General features: G+C 39.5%; 1 protein-coding gene across 2 annotated transcripts; it reads left to right on the top strand.

Moving 5' to 3' along the window:
* Positions 1–781: 781 nt before the first annotated feature.
* Positions 782–3,386, top strand: LOC122875043. Of its 2 annotated transcripts, XM_044193758.1 has the most exons (3): positions 865–1,409; positions 2,987–3,089; positions 3,233–3,386. In XM_044193758.1, the coding sequence occupies exons 1-3, from the start codon at positions 902–904 to the stop codon at positions 3,315–3,317; spliced, it is 696 nt and encodes a 231-aa protein (XP_044049693.1). In that variant the 5' UTR covers positions 865–901; the 3' UTR covers positions 3,318–3,386. The 2 variants fall into 2 exon arrangements, 1 of the variants encoding a protein (XP_044049693.1); XR_006377731.1 differs by lacking the exon at positions 3,233–3,386 and having other exon boundaries at positions 782–1,729; positions 2,987–3,048.
* The last annotated feature ends 10,273 nt before the right edge of the window (positions 3,387–13,659 follow it).

Raw genomic sequence — 13,659 nt, 5'->3', positions numbered from 1 at the left:
TTCAAAGCACCACTTTTCCTAAGTACAGCTTTACACCATTCTCTAGCCCTGACCTAACCTACCTTAAAGCTGCTTTTAACTCCTACTCTCACCCAAGTGAAGAGCAGATACTCGGCAGCTTGGCCCAGCCTTTACTGAGCCGCTAGCAAAGCTGCAGACTCTTAGACTTGTTAACACACACTCACACAGGCACAACATGAATACATAATTTAAATATCAAACAGCTATTATCGGCTAAAAGGTTGAGCTGTCAACAAGCAGAAGCGCTTAGAGAGAAAATGTGTGCAGGAAAGGAAATGAACACTGTACCTCTGCCTCAGTAATGCATCAGAAAATCTATCATCAGAAATCTATCATTTTGTTATCAATACAAAGTAAAATGTGCCAAAAGTTGGGTGAGCATTCCTATGGAAGCCCAGTAATCATATTAAGTTTTATCCTATGATTAGGCCCAGAATCATTGGGACTTATGAGTCGTTGGGACTGTAATTTATTCCGATAAAGTAAGCTATTGCCATATCTTCAGCACTTTTATGACCTCCTCAGTACTACATGAGTGCGGCCTACCAACAGCACAAGTCTGTACTACAGTGACTGGATACTTAGATAAAGCTAATTAGCAGCAAGATGCACTCCTTCTCCACGGACGACTTCCACAAACTCACTGGAAACCAAAATCCACCGGTTAGAAGTGAACGTGGAAGTGAATGGACTACGTGGTATTGACACCACTTGGTGTACCATGGACTCAAAGCAGTGGACAAGAGCATGCTAACACATGGCTAATCAGCACCAACAAGACTACCAAGAAACAGGAGGGCTGTGTACTGGGTAATAAATCTAAAAGTGGTAGTCCTCCCTGGAACTCTCTTGGTGCAAAGCCAAGTGGTTGCACATCCAAATGTGGAAAATATCATACTGCGCATGCACCAATGATGTTGTGAAACAACAGTCTGATGTGCTTAAACGGGACTTTAATGATCTGTTGAACACAGTCAGCTCTCTGAATGCTGAGGTGTTTATCAGTGGCCCTCTACCACCAGTCAGAAGAGGAGTTGAGAGATTCAGCAGATTGCTGGCACTGAACACATGGCTCTCAACTGCATGCACTGTCCATTCAGTGCATTTTATTGACAATTTCAACTTTTTTCTGGGACTTTTTTTTAAAGCAGATGGACTCTGCCTTAACAAGTCAGGAGTTAAACTGTTCATCCCTAACCTATTTTACTTCCTGCGTCACCCATCTGTTCCTTCTGCCAAGGACAAGATACAAGAGGAATCAAAACAGGAGGAAGACACAACACAGCGTGGCAGAAACCTTGAAGGAGAGCTACCCCAGCCCCCGTCTGAAGAGAGCTTTAATCATCAGAGAGAGAAAGAGTCTCCACCCCACTCACCAACAACCACCGGTGAGGATTTACCTTCTTCACCCCATAAACCCCCCTGGGCACCCACTTCCACCACTGGCTTTAAGTCCTCAGCCAGTTTTGACACATTTGTCACAGTAATGGCACCCAGCCCCTCCCCCCCTTCTGCGACGGCCTCAGAATCATCCTCTGTCTCCCCAGCCTGATTAAAGTACAGCAGTCCAGTTGCTTGTGTACAAAATACAGCAGGCTCTAACTGATATCTGCCGGGCCCAGGCTACAAGGCTAATGGCACTCATGACTCTTCCCAGGACAAGCCAGGCCCTGTGTGCCAGCAGTTTGCTCAGTTCCTGTCTTGATAGGTAAAAAAAAAGAATGGAGAATCTGCTAAGAAACAGGAAGCATTCAACTGATTCTTCAAATGTATCAAATTTAGCATTCATTCCTTGTCAGCCACAGCCTGTGGAAAATTTGGCAGATAATGCTTTTAAAACACTAAATTTATCATTATTCACTGTCAGGTCTTTGGCAGGAAAACATTTTTAATCAATGATTTTATTATTGAGCACAATCTTAATTTCATGTTTTTAACTGAAGCTTGGTTAGACCAAGATAACAGTGCAGCTGTTCTTATCAAGTCTGCCCCTCCCAACTTCAGTTTTATGAGCGATGCTAGAGTGAATAGGAAAGGAGGTGGAGTTGCCATTTTGTTTAATGATTCCCTCCAATGCAAGAAGATGTCTTATGGAAATTTTGCTTCTTTTGAATATGTGGCTCTTCAGTTGAATTCCTGTTCTCGAGCTATATTTCTAAATATTGACAGGCCACCTAAACACTGTACAAACTTCTTTTAAGACTTTACTGAACTGCTGTCTATAATCTGTATTGACTTTGACTGTGTAGTCATTGTTGGTGATTTTAACATCCATATTGACAACCTCCAGGACAGGGGGACTAAAGAACTGTGTTGTGTTCTTGATAACTATGGACTGACTCAGCATGTGATTGAGCCCACACAGAACAAGGGGTACACGCTGGACTTAATCATCTCTAACGGTCTGAACATTTCTAAGGTTGTGGTGACTGGTTTATTCAGGCATTCCCTTCCACAACCGCCTTCTCTTGGGTCTCAGTCTGCTGCTCTTGTTAAAGTCTTCAATGACATCCACTTAAACACAGACAGTGGCAGAATTTCAGTCTTGGTATTATTGGATCTCATTGCTGCATTCGACACGGTTGACCACAACATATTACTAGACCGACTGGAAAACTGGGTGGGACTTTCTGGCACAGTATTAAACTGGTTTGAATCCTACTTAATAGACAGGGACTACTTTGTGTCTATAGGTAATTACACATCTGAGCGGAGGAACAATTCAAAGTCAGCGCTCAGCTTCAACCAGTAATGTTAAAAACCACAAACCAAGCCAGAAATCTTGGTGTAGTCATGGACTCAGACCTGAATTTCAATAGCCACATTAAGATAATTACAAAGTCAGCCTACTATCACCTTAAGAACATATCCAGGATTAAAGGACTTATGTCTCAGCAGGATTTGGAAAAACTTGTCCGTGCATGTATCTTCAGTTGACTCGACTACTGTAATGGTGTCTTTACAGGTCTCTCTGAAAAATCTATCAGACAGCTGCAGCTGATTCAGAACTCTGCTGCTTGTGTCCTCACTAAGACCAAGAAAGTGGATCACATCACTCCAGTTCTGAGGTCTTTACACTGGCTTCCTGTCTGTCAAAGAACTGATTTCAAAATACTACTGTTGGTTTATAAAGCACTAAATGGCTTAGGGCCAAAGTACATTTCTGATCTGATGCTATGTTATGAACCATGACTCTGCTTTCTGTCCCCAGAGTCAAAATGAGACATGGAGAAGCAGGGTTCAGTTTTTATGCACCACATATCTGGAACAAACTGCAGGTCTGCTGCAACTCTTAGTTCTTTTAAATCAAGACTGAAGACTTTTCTGTTTGCCGCTGCCTTTTATTAAATCAAATAATGATTAATTTCTTACACTGCACTGTAACTTTTACTCTCCTGTTTTATCTTGTTTTTATTTTCTATTTAACTCTAAGTGTTTTTAAATGTGCTATGTTGTTTTTATGTTTTATGTAAAGCACTTTGAATTGCCTTGTTGTTGAAATGTGCTGTACAAATAAACTTGCCTTGCCTGCAGTGGGTATCAGGCTGTGCCGTCATATATCTACTGGGCCCCATCACAGGCAACACTAGTCTTACATAGTTACTAGTTATATCAGCAAACTTTTCACACCATTCTCTGACCTAGTGCACCTTTAAAGCATCCTTGAATCCTACCCTCACCCAAAAAAAGAGCAGATACTCGACGGCATGACCCAGCCTTATATCAACATTGTATCTGCTACAGTGGCTGGCCTAACATGCTTGATAGACAACTTCACCTGAATGAAATGGACCACACATTTGTCCCACCAGCATCACTGTATAACTGGTTCCACTAGCCACTAATTAGCAACCCCTCTGGTATTAGGAACTTTTCTTAAATTATGTCCCTTGACCTGTCTTACCAAATAAAGGAACATGGCATGAAAATTTATTTGTGTGTGAGTTTAAGAGGGCAGGCAAGTCTACAGGGTCATGAGGTGGGCACCCTCTCAATAACTGGTGTTTTGTTGAGTTGGGCCCACGACACCAAAATACTTACTGTGTTCCAGCGTCCTAGATCCACCCCCCTCTTTACCTGCACCGACACACTCAACACAACCCTTGATAGCGGGTTATACTCACTTTTGTCTACAATATCAACAGCTAACAGCATGCTAACCAACTACAACCATGTCAAGCTAACCAGCATGTTGCTATCACCAGTAGCATGCTCCTCAATCCACCAAGCAATAGCCAAATAATCACCCTCAGCTACCTCATCTTAGCAAGCAACAAAGCATACACTCATAGCTACCACATCACATTTTTCTAACAATATGTTAGGCTAACTGGCATGCCTATTGAACCACCAAATTAACCAAACAACCTGTTAAACTAACTAGCCCAGTAAGTTAACTAGCATGCTGCCAGAGTCACCATATAACCAAACTATCTTCTACAGCTACCCCACCTTGGCAGTCAACAAAGCACACACTTCTCTCTGACACCATTAACCAACAACATGATGAAACTGATTTGCCAACAAAACCCCTAAGCTTTTTCCACTCATAGGCCATTTTTGTTGCATCCTCCCATGGTACTGTCAGGTCCACAAAATACACACCACACTGTGCTGAAAACAACACAAGATGGTCTTAGATTAGTGGTGGTTATCTCCCATTGTCCAGTCCCTCCCTGCCTTTAGCTGTCCTCCATCATGTCTGTTAAAAATTGCTTGCTGCCTGACTTGTTCACTCTCAAACAAAATGCCATCCTATTTCCTTTTTGCATCCAGTGAGTTTACTTCTAAGTGCTTACACTCAATGGCTGCTGCTAGACACTTAAAGCGCTTGATTATGTCTCCACATATATTGCCCTTGAGACAGGCTTTATTTTACACCCTGACAGAATGTGCTAAAGTGAAGCTATACCTGAACATAAAGGGCATGCTGGGTCCTTGCCTATCCATTTACTAAGATTTTGGCCACACTTCCCCCAGCTAGGGGGAAGCTAAGTTTCTTATTTTCTACACTCTCCCAACTTATCCACTGACCCTGTTTTGCCTCAGAGACTGGTCTTGCACATCTAGCAGTCTCATGTTGCCTCTGAATCTAGTCTACAACCAGTTTCATCTTGCCAACTGCTGTTGCTTTGCTCCATGTAGGTTGTGCTATGATTAGTCCAATATATAACAATATATTGTGATATTTACTAGTTGTAACATTCTGGGAAAATACCTTTGAAACTGGGTAAAGTCATATATAAATTATCCATTGGGAAACATCTTGAACTGTGGCCCACAGGGAGACGTAAATGTGCAGTAGAATGTGAAAAAATAGATTATAAAGGAGCTTGTTGCCAATGATAAAGGAGGAAGATTGGGTGATAAATTGTCTGGCAAGATGAGAGATTAGAGCTGAGGCTATGAGTGGGTGAACAGTATTGTCTTTGTCAAGGTTCACACCTCAACAAACACCACGAAGCCCACAGGCACAGGAAAAACAGGAGGGAGAAAAATAAATGAAGAAATGAGTTTTCTTTGTATCACTAATAAATAGGCACAATTTAACTCCTCAAGTGTAACACATTGATGATGATAGACCTGCATAGAACATGCACATATTGTTTGCTCCTTTAATAAATGTCTTGAGTAAAAGTTTGTGTTGCTTCAGCTCAAAAAGTAAATAAACTCAAAATCTGGCTATTTTAAGAGCAGGTGAATCAGAAGTCACTTTTAAGTCTGCATCAGGCCCATCTAGTGCCTTGATATCTAGCTGAGTGAGGTTTAAACAACCTCAGCTCATCAAAGACGTTCTCATGTAAATGCACACATTGATTTGTCCCGTATCATGCTGATAGGTCGGTCGTTGCATCGATGAGAAGAGAGAGGACTGAGAGTACTGTATCTTTCTTTCGTCTCCAACGGGAGGTGAAATGAAACCCTAGCTTACACTCTTGAAGTCTCTGCTCTGCCTGGTGAAAATATGAAAGCTCTCTGGCAAGCACATAATTGCCACGAGGGACGGGGGGATCACATCCCCTCCTGTCCCCCTTAACAGCTCTAATTGCCCTGTGTACCCTGTTCTTTGTTTTACTGAACATCCAACATGTAGCTGCTGGATGAAGAGAAATACAAAGTGTTTGATCGTTTTCACAAGACAAGCTCTTCTATTGACTTTGTTCTAGGTGTGTGCTCATTTGGATAAAAACAGGATCCAGACTGACTGGTGAGACAATTGGTTTGATTGTATCAGACTGTCTCTATAAGGAGCCAAGCCAACCTGCTGATTCTGGTGTGGCAGAATATCTCAGATCGTAGGCATAGCTTTATTTCCCAAATCAGCAACATTGACCATCAGTGCTTTATTTTCATATGCTGATAGCTGATCCTTATGTGTGTATATATATATATATATATATATATATATATATATATATATATATATATATATATATATATATATATAGTACACTAAAAGCTAAAGACAAAGTCAATGTGATCAGTTCCTTCAAAATGTTACTGCAGTTATTTTAGGCCAGCGATGTCTTTAATGTCACTGGCTCAAACTATATTTCTAAATAATTCTGAGTTTGTATAAACATAAATAACAGGGATGAATATTTCCTAGTTTTTTCAGTAAAAGTATGCTAAACTTATTTTCAAGTACTTTCTTCTGTGAGTGTCTAAACTTTAACTAACTATTGCTGAAATATTGAACATTCATGTTCCCCAGAGGATAAATCCTACTGACTTTAGTGATCCATTGACTTTTCATGAGGTTTACATTTGTGGTTTTGAGTGAAATATCATAACAACCATTGGATGGATTGCCGTGAAATTTATTACAGGCATGTTGTCCTCAGGACAAATTGTTGGTGATCCCTCAACATTTCATATACTGCCATCATCAGGTCACAATTTAAATTTGTCCACTACTTTGCTTTATGACCTAATTTCTGCAAATTTATGACATTCCCAGCAGCCTTAGCTATACTTTATGTTTTGTGCTAATTAGCAAATGTTAGCATGCTAAAACACAAAACTAAGATGTGAACATGGGAAACATTATACCTGCTAAATACCAGCATGTTAGCATTATTGCGCGCATGTTAGCATGCTGATGTTAGCATTTAGCTAACCTAGATTGGCTGTAGTCTTGTTTTATACTGGAATGTATCAAAAAGACAATATGGTGACTATGATAACTTTTTCTTGACAAAATACCTGCTTGCTGCTGTTTAAGACAGAGTTTTTATTTCATTGTTTGGGCAGAGCTGTGTCCATATCACATTTACAGTGCCTACACTGGAAGATAGAACACTCCTCTCTCTCCTGGTTTTGTGATTTAGGTTGTTAAGTGTTTTGTTTGATAAGTGCTATGTGAAGTACTGTATATTATTTTTACAGAAGATATTCTGCCTAATGCATTGTTAAGGCACTCATGGTACTTCAATGGACCATTGTTGCTAATACCACCTACACACTTATCTTGTAGCAAAGTAGACTGATAGAAAAACTTTTTGATGTTTGCAAAACTAAAATGACTAAAATTCGAGACCATTATTGGTACAAAGTTTGATGTTATTACATTAAATCCTTTGTAGAACATCCAGAGAGATAATTTTTAGTATGCTAAAGCAAAATAAGAATGTAAATGAAAGGCAGAGATGGAGGGAAGTGTATTCAGATGTGACCAGCCAGCTGCCCCGGGGACACAGACGTTATTCACATTTCGCCATGAGACTGAATTTGAGATGTGAATAAATCACTCACATCAGCAAAAGCTCAGAGTAGACAAATGACAGTGTGAGAGGAAGAGAGAGTGAACTGTGTGAATTCATAATGGGCAAAAAGAAAGTTCGAGTAAAAAGGAGAGAAATAGCGAGAACGGTGAAGATTTAATTTTAAGGAGCATGCTTCATTAGTGGGATTTGGGGACTCATCACAAAATAGCACAGATCATATTTTAAGGTTTTTTTCATACAGGAATAACATCTGCCACAAATAATGACCTGCTCATTACAAAGACAATGAAAACACCCCATACAATAATGATTTGTAGCTTTTGAGACACCTGGGCCGAAGATGCCCTAACTGCAATATGTGCATTGTTATTATTAGTGTTCATACAAAACAGCAACAATGTCATGATTCATATCGAATATTTCCACCCACAGGCTCAAACAGCTACATACCAATTACCTTGAAAACCATTTAGCCCCCGTCTCCATCAGTGAAGAAAAACATTCCAGACAGCTGAAAGTAGGCCCTGTAGGAAGGCAGGGGGAAATGAAAACGTTGGATGATTACACTGAGGGTGCAATACTTTTGCACCAAAAAGGCCTGATTGCACTGGGCAGAATTCATGGTCTCAGGCCTGGTTGCTTCATCTCCCAGTCACAAAGCTGCTGTGTGTGGAAATGCCAAACGTTCACAATAGTTCAGCTTCTGTGCATCTGCTTGGGGTCACGAGCTCTCATGGCTGACATTTTGATGGTGTCGATGGAAGATACACTTACTGACACAACTCCCAGACTCACTATTAAGACTTATGTTGTCATATAATAAATGCGTGTTAATTGTCTTGATTGTGTCATTTACAATGTTTACAATTTATCACCAGCAATAAAGTAATCTACACAGTGAGGCAGGTTGTTGCACTGATCCTGCTACATAACTCTGCATGTTTTTCCCCATGGCACTCTGAAACATTATCAAACCAAATGCACAGTCTGACTGCACACACCAGACTGTGAAAATCAGTACCTGCAATGTCTGCTGTCTGACTGCCAGTCATTCCTCTCCTCTGGAAATGGTGGGTGGTTGATTCTCATGGGAAATGGCTCTACTCACATTAACCAGTAGTTTCATTTTCACCCATCATCATTTATGACTTGAGTATTTTTTAAGATTGCATTTTTGACTGTAATGATCAGCTTTTTTTCCCCAGTTGTACTGTAACACCTCAGTGTTTAAATTAACCCATTTTTAAAGGAATAGTGTAAAATTTTGGGAAATATGCTTATTTGCTTTCTTGCTGAGAGTAAGGTCAGAAGATCAATACCACTCTCATCTGTCTGCTAAATATAAAGCCAGCCACTTAGCTTAGCTTAGCTTAGCATAAAGACTGGAAACAGCACTGCCTGAAGGTAACAAAATCCACCTACGAATACCTGTAAAGCTCACTGATGGACATCCATCCATCCATCCATTTTCTACCGCTTGGTCCCGTTAGGGGCACAGACACAGACAAGGACAGACAACCATTCAATACGGGCAATTTAGAGTTATCAATTAACCTACACATGCATGTCTTTGGACGGTGGGAGGAAGCCGGAGAGAACCCACGGTAACACGGGGAGGACATGCAGACTCCACCCAGAGAGATTGTGTGATGTTGGTCTGGTCCGGGAATCGATCCCACGAACCCACGATCTCCTTATTGGGAGGCAGGAGCTTTAGCCGCTCTGCCACCGTGCAACTGATGGACATGTTATATCTAATTTTTAATCCATACAAAACAGACGTGTAAAAACGACAATTTGAAATTTGAATTTTAAAGAAATAGTCCTGCACATACATGATATAGAATGTGTTAATTAGTGAGTTTAAAGGTGGCAGTATAATCTGTCAGAATTGCTTGTTGGATGGTCAAATAGCTTCTGACACCCCCCTCCCCACACACACACCTTTTAGACTTTTAGAAGGATTTGGGGGGCAGTGTCCGACAATTTCTGTCTTTCCGAAACATACAATCTGACATTCACACCCATTTCACCAGCAAATAGCCAGATGTAAAGAGGAGCGAAAGTATGCTGGGTTTGAACTCTTTCTGTGGTAGTGTAAAGTTTTTCATTTCCTGTTTTATTTTGTAGTATTCTCCTTCTGTTGTGTGTCTTGTCTTTTTACTTCCTGTCTGCTTTCCTTCCAGTTTTGATTGTTGGTCCTTCCTTGATTGTTTGCACCTGTGTCTTGTTGTCTCACCTCCCCTAGGGAATTCAGTCTGGGTCTCTTTGTTTGTTCAGTGTTGGGTCATTGTTGTTAATGCATGGTGTGAGGGTTGTTTGGTGTTGTGCCTGTCTTGAGTTTTGTTCCAATCTTGTGGATGTTCCTGACATTTGTGTTGTGTTGCCGTTTGGTGCACTTTTTGTTGTACCTGGTTCCTGTGCCCAGTTCCCCAGCATTCTTACATGAGTTCTGTATTGGATTCTTTGTCTCCCTTGCCTGCTCCATATTGAACTGTTTAATCACATTGGACTCACTTCCCTGCTTCCACCACTTCCAGCCGGTAACTTATCTGCCTATTGCCTGTTTGTCATACCACATCAGCCTCAATAAACACTGTAGCCTGAGTACTGTATGTATGTGTGGGAGAAGTTATATATGATGAGGGTCACAGGAGTCCATGGCTTTGATTAGATATAATGAATGGTGAAACTGTGCTGAGAACAGTGGAAAGAGACAAAACAATCAACTTAAAAGATTTAAAAACACAAAAAAGGTCTTTCTCTCTGGTAATTGTGTGTGTGCGATGAGCAACCTTGGCCAGAACAAGACACAACCTCAGAGGTGAAAGAGATCAAGAGCCCCAACTGTGTCTGTCTGGAAAATGAAGTTGCAGGATGATTAGATCCAAGAACTGGTTCAGATCATCTCTGCAAATACCGTTTCATTAAATCCTACTAAAGGCCATAAGGGAGTCCCTAAAAGGAGCCAAAAAGTCAAAAAATAAGCACAGATGGTTTGAAAGAAAATCTGAATTACCCTCAAGGAATAAATCCAACACATTTGGCACTCTTTTGCAAATACCACTGTAGATCTTAGTATAATATAGGGATTATTTTTTTAAAACAAAGCCACAGAAAGAATGGATGCGATCACAGGAAGTGAAAACTATTGTTGTTGTGTTGCTACATTGCTATATATAGATCTATGACTCTAGCAGTGGAGGGGGCACTATGTAAGCTAAAAAACAATCTTCCAAGTACTGTAGAGGTTCATCACTTACTACGCTACTATGTTATATTTAATAGTTTTTCCCAATTTCAAAAGGAAAGTGTTTCATTTGGAAGCTGGTATTTTGCTTTATTTGCCAAAGCCTTTCAGCTTTATCACCTTCCTTCCTCAATAAGGTTGTTTCTGGTTTCCTTATATACAGTTCATTGATCAGTAATGTGACTTATAGATCCAGTCCCTTAAATAAATATATTGGAATTTAGAAGATATTTTTGCAAAAGAGAAGGGGAGATTTAGAGAAGTTGCATTTTGGATTTCTAAATTTAAAAAAAAGAGACTATGAAACCATTTTTGTTGAATCCACTGTATTACATTTCCTCTCAAAGAACAGGAATCTTTTGAGAACAATAGATAATTAGGTTAAAGCATGTATGTCTTTAGGTCAACTGTAGATTGATTTTGAAATAAGTTAGGGTCATCCATGAATATTAAGAGATGGAAGAGACTTTAGTCTGTGTTTTTTTTAAAGTTTTAAAATGAGGTTGAATGTGAACAGAATTTGCTGTATTGAAAAATTCAACTTTTAATCCACTGATGGTTAAGACGACAAATTATCTTTGCTAAAGAATATTGTTGGTTGGTTGCAATATTGTATGTTTTTGTATTTATGGTCATAGAGAAGAGTTACGCAATGTGTTTTATTTTTGATGGACTTGAAGCTCACATTGGTTTGCACCTCACTGTGTGCACTCTCAAAGTTAGAAATGATCACAGACTATAGGCAGCAGGGTGTAATTAAGAAAACCATTGACAGTTTGTGAGGTTCACCCTTTCACAAGAGCAAGAATCCCTTCTGCTAACATGCCTCAAACAACACACTGCATCCCTGCCAAGGCTCTGTCTGCCACTGACCCTGACCTTCCTGCAGAGAGGCCAAGCGAAAAGAGCAGTAGGGTAGACAAATAAATAAATAATGCTAAAGACACTGCAGATTCTCAGAGAGGGGAAGTACAGTATGTGGGATGGAGGAGGAGGAGGCGGCAGACAGGCACCATACAGCTGACAATAGTGTTTGAAATAGATGCTGCTGCTATTTCCTCCTAATCTTAATGTGCTGACATGTTAATGGCTGAAGGGCAACGCTACTAAATAACAGCCAGGGATAGACAATTAGACACAAATAGATATAAGATATAACTGTCTGCCATTAAAGTGTTTAAATTAAGATAAGACAAGCCTTTACTGATCCCCAAAGCGGAAATTCGGTTGTAGCAGCAGCACAATGACATTAAAATAGAAACTATACAAATTAAACACAAAATTACAAGGCAAAGTGACAGTGGTGTCATTAGTAACAGCAAAGTCAGAAAGTCTAGTATATGTAAACAGTGTCCCTCAGATTAATATATGATTAAATAATGATACTTAGTGTTTGTCTGTATTAATAAAAATATTATATAATAAAACAGTTTAACATTAACATAATATAGTACAATATAATATAAGATATAGTATAAGGTGAAATGTAGTAATATAGAATAACATAACATAGTATAATATATAATAAATACATTACAACATGTAACAAAATATATAAATCAGTCCAACTGATTATTTACAAATAACACTGTGCATCTCTTTTCATGCATTTAGACATTTGTACATTCCCACGATAAACTTCGATCACATGAGACCGAACAGTCGCGCAGACAGATGTGAGATTTGTTTTTCATCAAATTGGATTTTATCAATTCAGCGCTGGCTGACAGACAGATACAGAGAGAGACTCGCTCATGAAAGTCATGAGGCGGTTTCTGTGGAGCGGTCCAAGTAAATTGATTTGCCTGGGGAAAGGTGAAGGAAAAGAATAGGCATGTCACTCAACAATAGGCCCATCACTTCTTCTGTCTCAGATTTCAGTGGACTGTGCTCAGCCTGGCAGGTGACTGGGTCAGACACCTGAGAATCCCCGCTAACCTGAACTCACTAACTGTTGCCATGCCAACAGAAGATATGGCCACAAGGCATGACGGGTGTGTACATAGGCAGTGTACTTGTCACTCTTATAGTGTTTCACAGAACATACGGTGCTGCATCATTAAAAAGACACATTACTAACTGTAGATACAAATTAATACAGTTCACAGTTATTCATAGGCTCCACTATCCCAAAAAATAAAAGAGTAAAATCTATCCTCAGTATCTCAATTATGTGATAAGTGCAAATTGGCTGAAGGGACACATTTATTTTGGCTTTGTCCTAACTTATGTGATTACTGGCTTAAAATATTTAAATGGTTTTCTGGGGTTTTATAAAAACAGATCCAACAGTTCTTGGAAATCGTTGTTGGTTCCAAGATGAGAGTTTTTCATATAGCCATCAACAATTGAAAAAAAAAATTAAATTCTTAGATTGCACATCATTCAATTCTCCCAGTTTAAAAACAAATTAAGAACTATAACACAAAAGTGTTTCAGATGTTTGGGGCCTGTGAATGACTAGTTAATATAATTAAAGTGATGTTCCTTTTTATCTATCAATAACTCTTCATCTGTAGGCTTGAAAGGTAAACTACACTGCTTAAACCACACTTGCTGTCTTTATTGAAGGAACATGTCACCCAAATAAAACATGATGGCTAGTTTTGTTTTTCTATAAGATTTGTTGATAATACAAAGGGATAAATAACTACTATTACT

Source organism: Siniperca chuatsi, linkage group LG4 (assembly GCF_020085105.1).
Source record: "Siniperca chuatsi isolate FFG_IHB_CAS linkage group LG4, ASM2008510v1, whole genome shotgun sequence".
Lineage (NCBI taxonomy): Eukaryota > Metazoa > Chordata > Actinopteri > Centrarchiformes > Sinipercidae > Siniperca > Siniperca chuatsi.
Note: the sequence above shows the minus strand (reverse complement) of the source record. Positions and strands in the feature narration are given on the sequence as shown.